The sequence below is a fragment of the Crotalus tigris genome, unplaced genomic scaffold, assembly GCF_016545835.1.
Source record: "Crotalus tigris isolate CLP2741 ecotype Arizona unplaced genomic scaffold, ASM1654583v1 scf7180000018125.1543573, whole genome shotgun sequence".
NCBI lineage: Eukaryota > Metazoa > Chordata > Lepidosauria > Squamata > Viperidae > Crotalus > Crotalus tigris.
Genome location: NW_024096837.1, coordinates 1,193,021 through 1,205,204, shown reverse-complemented (window position 1 = coordinate 1,205,204; position 12,184 = coordinate 1,193,021). Strand labels below are relative to the sequence as shown.

Sequence of the window (12,184 nt, the reverse complement as noted above, 5' to 3'; positions counted from 1 at the left end):
CAAAAACAGAAAGCAATGTATCAGAAATGAAATAATATGGGAAAAATGCAAATGAAAGCACAGAAAAAAGCATGGCATGTCTTTTCTCTGTCTGAAAAAAAAATACTGTGATGTTGATACTAGTTATACTATTAAGACAGAAACATTTTAAGAAAACTTTAAAAAAATAGCCTATCTTTAATATAAATAGATTATTTTAGTATGGAATATGTTTTCACTCCATTTAAAATTATTCACATTTGAAGTTTTGCCTATATGTAACTTTTTCTGATGAAATTTCCACACTGATCGTAATTATCTGCAGTTTAGAAAAGGTTGCAGAGGCGATTGCCTCAAAAAGTTTTTTCTTTGTCTGGTATCAGTGCAGTAATATGTATTCAAATTGGATTGCAACTACTGTCACAAAGCCAGCACTATTTTCATCTTTCCCTGTTGCAGTGAAATCAAAACACATATTTATGGTCTTTTAAAAAGCTCATTGAGTCAGCCTGCTTGAACACATTTTTACCTCAAGATGGCATTGCTGCTTTTAACAGCACAATATTCTATTGGATTGAATATTTTAGTGCAAATGTTTTGGCTTAGCTAAGTAAAGCAGTTGGAAAAACAGAAATGTGTACTCAGCTTCTATAAATCTGCACATATCACTAAGATGATCCAAAGAGTTTGTGTGAACCAATGCTTTTCAAAATGTAATTTGTAATTTTAATATATAACTTCTTGAATTTCTTATATCTTACAAAACTGACCACACATTTCCATGTTATGTATATCATATTATTATATTATTTCTATACATCTTTACTGTTGCTACCCAGGTTTTTCATGCCAAATGCTAAATAAATAAATAAAATTTAAAAATGTGCTAAGACTATTTAGTACTGATTTTGGGGGAGTCTCGGGTTCAAGATGTTCCTGTGTTAGATGTAATGTAACTCATTTCATCTCAGATAGATGGATAATGTTTATAGAATATCATTCTCCTGAGGTCGGATTGGCCCTGACCTTGATGGCCTTCTGGAATGGCCTGAAGCCCTGGCTTTGTCATCTGCCCTAGGATCAGAGAATGATTGGAGCCCATAAAATGGCTGCAATGTTCTTGAACTGTGCTCTCACGGTTCTTGTACTGTTTGGGTTTAATTATTTTTAACATTTGCACTGTTTATATGACTGTTTTTTATTTTAATACTGTATTATGTTTAAATTGTAAGCTGCCCAGAGTCATGAATATGAGGTAGGAAGGTATATAAATTGAATGAGTGAGTGAGTGAGTGAGTGAGTGAGTGAGTGAGTGAGTGAGTGAGTGAGTGAGGAGTGAGTGAGTGAATGAATGAATGAATGAATGAATGAATGACATTTGGAAAACAACTTTGTTGTTGAAAACTGTGATACTGTCAGCCTGGTGAACTATTCCAGAGACTAATCACACTCACATTATAAGCATATACTATAAGTGCAAATTATATAAGCTTATATTATAAGCACACTCAGTATTAGCTCTAAGCTTATTATAAGAATACACACAAACACACACACACACACACATATGCATATACATATACATAATAAGCATATAGATAGATAGATAGATAGATAGATAGATAGATAGATAGATAGATAGATAGATAGATAGATAGATAGATAGATAGATAGATAGATATCAGAAATAATTTTACTAGGGTTCTACTTCCATACTTTGTCAACTAATCTCCACTAGCAAAAAACAGTACAAGATGAAAATCATAGTAAATCATTGCAATAATTATGTTTCCATGAAAAGCCTTACAGCATATGAGAATAAATTGCTTCACAAATCTAACCTTTATGTAAGCCAAAAAACATACATAAGAAAGATTTGCAAATAATAGAATAAATAGCTTTCTGAAACATGAGTTTATCTTTCAAAACTTTAAATCATAGGTCTATGCTATCTGTGAAATGTCATAATAATAAAATAACTCCAAGAATCAACAACAAACATTCTAAGAGCAACGTGTAAAATTGAAAGCAAACTAACAGCATGTTGCTCAGCTGAAAGTGCTATCACACACTGCTTTCATGAAGAGATGACCTGTGAACAGAAACAACTGGATTTCACATCCAAGTGACTTGTTATTGCTGAGCAGAGATACTTTTAACAGGATTTATGGACTGCCCCATGGGATCTCTCGCAGTTAAAAGCAGTCAAGTTTTTTTTTTTTTTTTTTTTTATTAAAAGTTTTATAAATTTTACAAAAAAAAACAAGAACAATACAGAACAAAAAACAACATATACAAAAGAAAAAAAAAATTAAACAATACATATAAAAAAAACCCCCACCCCACACCCCTCCCAAAAACCCTCCCTTCCCCCCCCCCTGAGCTTCCCAGAGCAGAATATAGGCTTAAGAAATAATAATAAAAAAAAAAAAAAATAAAAATAAAAATTAAATTAAAAACTTTATATTTATATATATAAAAAAGATATCTATAATATATATAAAAATAAAACTTATGAAAAAGCTATATAATATTTTTGTATACCCAATCTAAATTGTATAAATTTTATCCATTTGTCCCAGATAGCAAAAAACTTCTCTTGCGTTTGTTGCTTTAAGAAAGCCGAAATCTTTGCCATTTCTGCCAGATAAGCTACTTTAAAAAACCATTCCTGCAATGTAGGCAAAGATTCCTTCTTCCAATATTGTCCAATTAACAGCCTCGCGGCTGTGATCAAGTTTAACATCAATACAACCTCCTTTGTATCACAATCTGTAACAATACCTAACAAAAATAATTGCGGAGTAAATTTTACCCTCCTTCTAAAAATTCTCTGGATATTCCACCATATTTTAAAAGCAGTCAAGTTTAAAATACCGTTTTGTCTTCAGGCATACACACAGATTTATGAACAAGATTCTGTATGAATAACTATCTTGTATATACACATAATCCTAACATCAAATGGGAAATAAATACAGGCAACATGCTGACCATACAGTTTGCTTTTTTAATTTTTATTTATTTTTTTTTCATTTGAATTACTGCAAAAAACACTGCAAAAACTGAGGATGTCCATTAAATTAAATTCTATCAATTCTGATGAATTTCTAAATTACAAATTAAGTTCTTAATCAATTTGAGATCATATCTGAGCTAGATATTAATATTAAATCAATTAGTCACACTGCAAATATTACTAAAGCATGCCACTTAATGGCCTGAAGATTAACAAAGTATTCCCTCAGAGTCTTTCAGATGAGTCTGTTACTCCGGGGTCTTCAAACTTGACAACTTTAAGACTTGTGGACTTCAACTCTCAGAATTCCTCAGCCAGTTGAAGTCCACAAGTCTTAAAGTTGCCAAGTTTGAAGACCCCTGCTGTTATTCACTGAGGGATACAAAGAACCAGAGCACATTTTACATTATGAAATACAACTTGGCTATTGGTCACATTCTCTACCAAAACTTCAGGAAGTAGTCACCTCAATGCACATAGAATCACTGCAGTATAAACTTCAGAAGACATCACAAGGCAATCTGAATTGTATATATGGTGCTATGTGGTCCAAACGTAATGGCTGGAATCAATCCCCGTGGAGATCCCATAATTTCCAAAAATGCTTTACGAATCTTCACATGAATGGGAGTGTAGGTTTTTCTTGGATTTCTTTCCCCAGAAATCATCAAAAAAGAGCCAATAAGGAATAGGTATTCTCAGTGGTCATAGAAATAGGGTGAAAGATGAAAAAGTAAATCAAAATATTGAGGAAGGGGACTAGCTTGCTTGGAGGAAAAGATGGCTAATCTCTGAATCAAGAAATACTTTTTTATAGCAGAATATTTGGTGCAAATTTTAAATTATTATTTAGTTATTGTTAATTGTGACAAACACCTCTTATTCTATCAAAGGAGTTCACATAAAATCAATGCATGTAGGTGTGGAGTAATAATATTGTTCCCTGGTATATCAACTGTCCTTATTGAAAATAATATGAAAGAATTATCAGAAGTGGGAGAAAAAAGAGACATTGTATCTTAAGTTCCTATCTATGTGGGAATATACAACATTTTTGCTGTCTTAGGCCAGTATAATAGAAAAAAAATAATTCCAGAATCAGAGGCTAATATTTCCAATGAGTTTGAGCTAGAACACCTCTACTAACGAAGAGAAGGACAAGGGGGGACATGATAGCAGTATTCCAATATCTCAGGGGCTGCCATAAAGAAGAGGGAATTAAGCTATTTTCCAAAGCACCTGAAGGCAGGACAAGAAGCAACGGGTGGAAACTAATCAAGGAGAGAAGCAACCTAGAACTAAGGAGAAACTTCCTGACAGTGAGAACAATTAATCAGTGGAACAGCTTGCCTCCAGAAGCAGTAAATGCTCCAACACTGGAAGTTTTTAAGAAGAGACTGGACAGCCATTTGTCCGAAATAGCGTAGGGTTTCCTGCCCGAGCAGGGGGTTGGACTAGATGACCTCCAAGGTCCCTTCCAACTTTACTACTATTACTATTACTATATTGGTACCTGTTTCGTCCGATAGCTGTGTTCTAAGAAAGTGTCTGGCTCATAGTCTATTAAATATACAATTAACTTAGTATATTTGCTACACTGATAATTCTGTAACTAGAATTCTTTCCACAAAACAGTTAATCTGGATGCACACACACACACACACACACACACACACACACACACACATTCCTTCTCCAACTCACCCAATATCTCTCATGTACCCTTGCGTACTTTCCCCACAATGCATTGCACCCCTGAACCCACTCCATGACCCACACTGCACCTCTTGTGCACCCTCATCAACTTGTGCCACCCCACACACCCTCCCAAACCATGTGGCACTTCCCTTTACACATGTAAGCACCATTCCTGACCTATGTACTACATCTCTCACATTCTCACACACCTCCATGGTTTGGGTAGCACTTGTGTACCCCCTTGCACTCTTGTGCATCTTACTAATCCTCTTCTATACCCCTCCCTTACCGCCATGCTCCATTCCCCACTCAGCAGCAGCCACTTTGGCTACTTGTGGGTCTGGAACCTGCAACCTCCTGCTGCTTCCCCACTGACTTTGGTTCCAGGAGGTTGCTTTGCCTAACAGTCATGGGATTCAGTTGATGATAGCAGCTGGAACTGCAAGGGTTACCATTGGTAGGTGATGCAGTTGTGTTTTATGACTGTATCACTTAGTGATGGAAATTCTGCTCCCAATTGCTATTGTAAGTTGGGTATTTCAAATCTCAAGAATTATAAAAGAGATACATCCAAGGCTCCAGACTGGATCCTGTAACATTATCCCGTAACGTATATTCGCCTTCGTTCATGAAATACATCCAATATATGTAGGGGAGATGCTAAATTCAGAAAACTTAAGGCATATTAAGTATTGTGGAAATAAGTTCAGAATTCCATCATTTTTGAATGGTATGTGTGCAAAAACATATTAGCTTTCTATATTAGGGCAGTGCAGTTCCTTTCAATTTTGGGGAAAAATGTTTTATAGTTTGAAAAAAATGAAAGGAATTGAACAGTCACAAAAGCTGAAGACCTTTTACTAAGAACAAAATGGAGCAAGTGCATTACAGAAAGTGAATGAATATTACCTTTTCCTTCATTGGTGTATGCTATTGAGCAGATTGATTTTTTGTCCCCAAATCTGACAATATTTTTTTTAAGTTGCAAGCAGGATTTATTCATTTTGTAAGTAACTATAAGAAATTGCATCTGGCTGTTTGGTATTTTAACTCTATGCATTAGTGGTTTTTTTCCCGGCAGCTGTTAAGATTCCTAACTGAGACTGAACTGAACATTGAGATAAACACCCTTGAGACTCCCATAAAGCCTTGCACTACAAGAACTTTACAAGCAGACACAGAGATGCAACTTGCGTAGCTCCCCCAAATTTCCCATTAGACAATAGGCCCATGCTACTACGGACTTTAGCCTCATTCAGATTATATAATTATTTATTAGATTTGTTAATGCTGCACAATCTTAACAAATCAAATAAAGAAATCAATAAAATGTTAAATTGCAGTGTATATATTTAGAAAGCATATATTGTCTTTAAAATAAAAAAATAAAAATATCAATTAAACAATAAAATCACCACGTTAATCATAACAGTAAAGAAGTAAGAACATTATATAACATTAGTTTTCATCACATAGAACACACCTCTACAAAAATATTCAAACTAATAAAAACAATAGCAAGTATTCCAGATTACAGCCTTTGTACCTGAAAACCCACTGTACAGCAGGACAGATGAATTTGTCATTTCTAAAAAGGAACTTGAAATGACCAATGGTATTTCCCACTTCTTCTCCAACTCTAGCACACATGCTGATCTCTGCTGTAAAACTAAACAATAAAATGCATGTAACCTTGTAAGGATCTATAGTTTCCCTAGGTTGATTTTTGAATGCCAAAGAAAAAAAACAAATCAGCTTTTGTGACCTAGAATAGTTTTGGGATGTACTTAATGTCAGGGTCCAAATCTCTGTTCACAAGCAATATCTCTTCATCAGTTTCATTCTTCTTACTGAATGATACACTAGCTGATCATTTGAAATGCAAAGCAAGACATGAGTTTTATTTATGGTACAGTCTTCATCGGTTTGCTACAGATCCTGCTTTTGTGACAGCTGAGTTTGAGAGAAAGTTTATTCAGATTTTGCTACAAATCTGATCGTACATTGTGCAAAGTGTCTATAACATAGATTATTCAGAAAAATTGAGTCCCGCTGCTATGATTCTTTGCTTTCAGCATATAGTGGAAAGAGCAGGTATTTCTAGTTAAGAAAGGACAGAAAAGGGAAAAAACAATGCACAAAATGTTTATTAAGTTTTTTGTTATAAGTTCCTACCTGTGGGTCAGAAAGACGAGATAGGTCGGGATACAAGTAGAATTTTATTCCTTCAGAGGCCCCAGGTAATGTTACTCCTCGAATCAGTAGAATCAACAACATGACGTATGGAAATGTAGCGGTTACATATACAACCTATGAAAAAAAAGTGAGAAACCAAAGAACACATCATTTTACCAATGATCGCATATTTTATGTCACGTAATATCCTTAAATGTCCATAAAACATTTAACAAGTGAATGTCTACAACAGGGTAAGACAGTTAGCTATCTTGATATTTTTGGATTAAAATTCTCCAGATTCCTCGCCTTTGCCCACCTTGGTTCTTCTGAGGGAAGCTGAGTACAAAATACCTAAAGGAAGTGGTGTCTTAGGAGGGAGGAGAAAAGAATGCCAGATTAATGAAAAACTACAATCGCGTGTTGTGAGACAACTCCTACCACCCTTCTAAGGCAACCTGGCATTGCATACAAAAGGGGTGGGGTGATGCTGCTTTGATCATTTTGAGGAAAGCTTCCGATTCTTCAGGAACAATTCTTTTAAACAAAAAGAGCCAGAATGATCCCTAGGGTCCACATTAAAAACATCCTGCAAAATATCCAGGCTTTCTTTGACTGCTTTTAACCAGTAGGAAATGCAACAGTGGTCTCACTTTCACCACATCAGTAATAAAATAACAAGCAGATCCAAGAATTCCACACCACTTCTAAATCAAAACTGGAATTAACACAGTAAATTTATGTAGAAAAGAGTACAGGTAGTCCTCACTTAGTGATCACTATTGGGACTGCTAACTCCATTTCTAAGTAATACAGTCACTAAGCAAAACATCTCATGAAAGTGATGGACTTACAGTGTTACTTTTGCTACAGTTGTTAAGCAAACTACCCACAGTTGTGACAATCATGTGACTGCGACTTGTGCTTTTACCAGCAGCTAAACCATTGATTCTGTTTGTCAGAAGTTAGTTATCAAATGGGCAAGTGATAATAACGCAACTGTGGGATGCTGCAATGATGGCAAATGTTTGTTTGTTTAACTTATTTGCCATTCACCTCATATCGAGATGCTTCTTACAGCATTAAAACATAATTAAAAAGAGCCGAGGTGGCGCAGCAGTTAGAGTGCAGTACTGCAGGCCACTTTAGCTGACTATGTTCAGCAGGTCAGCGGTTCAAATCTCACCGGCTCAAGGTTGACTCAGCCTTCCATCCTTCCGGGGTAGGTAAAATGAGGACCCAGATTGTTGGGGGCATATATATATATATATATATATATATATATATATATATATATATACATACATACATACATACATACATACACTGCTTACTGGTGTACACCGCTTAGAGAGTGCTTGCACTTAAAGCGGTATATAAGTCTCATAAATAAATAAATAAATAAATAAATAAATAAATAAATAAATAATGCTTCTTACAGCATTAAAACATTAAAGTCCTAATAGATAAATATTTCTAAAGCAATAAAAATGAAAATCACAATCAAAATAAAATTATCATTAAAACAGCGGTTCTCAACCTATGGGTCGCGACCCCATTTGGGGTCGATCGACCATTTCTCGGAGGTCGCCATTTTTCCCCCTCGGGGGCGGCGCCACGCATGCATGCGGCGCTACGGCACGCATGGGGGCGGCGCCACGCATGCGCGGCACATTTGTGTGACGGGGGTTGCCGTCACACAAACATTGAGAAGCACTGCATTAAAAGATGGGAAGGGAACAAGATGTGCAGGCGGAGGGTGGAGAGATGAGATTGTCTCTTAATTCATCAACCATCTCCAGTATGATTCTCCCCATTGGGGTCCCAAGCTGTCTGGCAGAGCCAGATCTTCAGGCTGTTGCAGACTATCAGAAGGGTAGGAGTTAATCTCACTTCAGGGATAAGAAGTTCTAAAGGGCAGGAGCTGCCCTCTCTTGGACCCTGCCAGCCAGAATTCCTTATGGGATGGGACCTGCAGCATGCCTTGTCTGCCTGCACAAGTGGGGGCTAGTCCCAGTAGGGTGAGATGGTTCCTCAGGTAACCTGGATCCATCTATGTAGGGCTTTAAATGTAATAACCAATATCTTGAGTTGCACCCAGAAGCAGACCAGCCAACAGTGCAAATTGTGGACTAGTGGTATAACATAGGTCACCCTAGGGACCCAAGAACTGCCTGCACAAGAACTGCCTGCTCTTCAAAGGTAGTGAACGTAATGACCCCACCATATCAAACTCTTGGACCTAACTTTTCTTATCAATAGTCAGGTCATTGTACAGTAGTTTTAATCAGTTGTAGCTTCTAATTATTTTTAATAGCAGTCTGAACTAAAGTACATTGCCATTAGTCCAATGGAGAGTGATGATGAGGGTATCAATTACTGTGGCAAAGGACATCTTGAGCAAAAAAAATCTACAAATAGCATATCAAACAAGGGAGGGCAAAAGCCATCCTGGCCATAGCCTACATCTGCTGCTCCAATGTTGTATCTATTCCTCCTGCACCGACCCTATCTGCTATCATTTGCCTAAGTAGCAGGTGAACCAAAACAAAAAAGTACTTCCCACATACAGATGGGTCTTGCTCACAAATGGATCAGCAGATGATAATTACCATACCTCCCATTATTTCCCATCCAGATCCCAATGTAGGTAATCAACAGGATGACTAAAGCTGCATCTGCCAGGAGTGACTCTTCCACTGAGACTCTACCCCTCTAATATGGTTGGGTAGAGAGGGAGTCCCCAACGTTTAAGGGGTAACATTTTAGGAACGTAACATTTTAAATCTGAACCCAGTAGATTAAAGTATATGCTACAAAATATACTATGCTATATTACACTATGACAATTATTTGCTGCTGCTGTGCTATCTCTACTTTCTACAAAGGATACAACCTTTGTCCTTTGAGTCTTCTTTTGACAATGTGGAATGTGATACTATTGCTATTATGGCATTCAGTACAATTCTTTTTAAGGTTGGGCAAGGGACCATCTGTCTCCCATTACATCTGCCCAGCCAATTCGATCCTGTAGGGTTCACACATTCTAAATTCCTTTAAAAATGTCATCTCTCTTGGGACCCGAAAACTTTGCTGTAGCAGCTCCTGTGGAATGAGGTTGCCCCTGAGATATGGAGGACCCCCATTCTGCTGTTGTCTAAAAGAACTGTGCATACTGGTTGTTCATCCAGGCTTTCAGTAAGAGAGAGTGATATACCTCATTTTATCATATTTGCCATCTTGAATCTTTATATTTTATTGTTGTTGTTGTTGTTGTTATTTCATATGCCATCTTTTCGAGCACTTCAATATATACACATCCAAGTTTGGAAAACTTTGAATATTTCTGAAGCAATTTTATCAGGTTTCAAGCTTTTATGGCTGCTTCATGGGTTTATGAAGCAGATCTCACAAATAAAGCATCTCACATAATTATATGCAAAGTCTTTATTGTTATTTTTCCTGCATACATCTCAATAAACAGTAGACATTGCCTGCTTTTATTTTTAAAACTTTTCCACAACATGTCAAACCTCTCTGAATAAAATTAGAACAAAACAGTTTCTAATTACACTACATCCTGCTTTAATTGCTTCTAATTGCTTGATGTACAAATTTGCATATCAATGCCTAAAATAGTTCTTCCATTGCTATGTCACAGCAACATCCATGTCTACATTAAGGAAATAAAGTAAATATGAAGACTTGCTACATCTGCTGGAACAGTTTAATTAAAAACTAATCTGTGATCACAAATCACAGTCCACAGCATGCAAAAGGAGCAGATTTAACCTTGGAGGCCCAGTTCAGAAGACAAGAATCACTGAAACCATATGGTATACTTTCCAGCTAGCTAAGAGAATAGGAGGCACTTAGCATGGTGAATTTAGCTGCAAAAGTTAAAAATAGATTTCTTGTGCTTTCCTTACAATACAAGATGTCAGTTCAATCTTCACAGACTATATCACTGAAGCTTGAAAGCAAACTGAGTCCAGAACACAGAACCATCTACCACAAATTTCACTCCATTGCTTTGCTTTTATCATGCCCATAAATCTTCCGGTATTCAAATAATATTCTTTCAACCTTGATCACTTACATTTGATTTTATACGTATGCGATTACAGACATAAAATACTGTTCCTAAAAAAAAATGATAACAGAAACTCTCCATTTCATGAATTATTATTTCAGATACTGGCAAATAAATTACATGAGTCCAAATGGAAAGAACTATAGGAACCAATGAATGCATTTCCCCGTTGCTTTGTCTTTTTTTCTATGTCAAGTCTTTGTCACTGAAAAAAAAACTACTGTCACCTTCTTCTAATGTTTCTGGCTTGGCTATCAGCTTTTTGGAATGGCTCTGCTCCCATCTGCAGTAAAGATCCTTATCTAGGTAAGTCCTGTCTGGAGAATTCTGCCAGGTCTGTCCTCACAATGGGATTAAGAAAGAAGCAGCAGGAGATGCCTGATTTTCTGTCTGGGCAGGGAAGCATGACAAAAGGTATAAACAAATAGATCTCATGGGAATACTAAGATGGGATGTTTATGTTTAAGTGGCCAGAAGCTCCTGGATGACTTGAACTATATTTAACTTTTTCTCTAAGGTGTATGATTTCCTAACTGACACAAAAAGAAGAGATTGCTCCCTCTAACATGCCACCTCCACACATTTAATTACTTTGTTAGATAATAGCATCATTTGGGAGATACAGCTGGATGGTATTTTTCAAAAACTGCTATCCATATATCACATCTTTTTTTATCACAACACTAATTTGAAACAGCTCTTTCCTTTAAGTACAAGTTCTTTCATATCACAGGGTATAATGCACAATCCTTGATGCAATGGAGGATTTGGAAATGGCCAGTCTAGAGAAAAAGAGGACTAGGGGGGACATGATAGCAGTATTCCAGTATTTGAGAGGCTGCCACAGAGAGGAGGGGGGTCAATTTATTTTCCGAAGCACCAGAGGACGGACAAGAAACAATGGATGAAAAGTAATCAAGGAGAGAAGCAACCTGGAATTAAGGAGAAATTTCCTAACAGTGAGGACAATTAACCGGTGGAAAAGCTTGCCTTCAGAAATTGTGTGTGCTCCATCACTTTTTAAGAAGAGACTAGACAATCACTTGTCTGAAATAGTATAGGTTCTCCTCCTGCTTGAGCAGGGGGATGGAATAGAAGATCTCCAAAGTCCCTTCCAGCTCCTATTCTGATTGATTGATTGATTGATATATCTTTGTCCCAAATATGCCTATGGATTGTAACTTTTTGGGATGTTCATTAATGGAAAAATGTGCTATAAA

General features: G+C 36.6%; 1 protein-coding gene across 10 annotated transcripts in view; it reads right to left on the bottom strand.

Annotated features, from left to right (window-relative positions):
- Positions 1–12,184, bottom strand: part of LOC120310149 (sodium- and chloride-dependent GABA transporter 3) — a 112,048-nt gene that overhangs the window by 53,964 nt on the left and 45,900 nt on the right. For all 10 annotated transcript variants that reach the window (XR_005557280.1, XR_005557282.1, XR_005557279.1 and 7 more), the window contains one exon: positions 6,872–7,006. Coding sequence is in view for 3 of the 10 variants with exons in the window: in XM_039348248.1 (XP_039204182.1) it covers positions 6,872–7,006 (135 nt within the window). In the remaining 7 variants the exon portion in view is untranslated. The remainder of the gene's footprint in view (positions 1–6,871; positions 7,007–12,184) is intronic.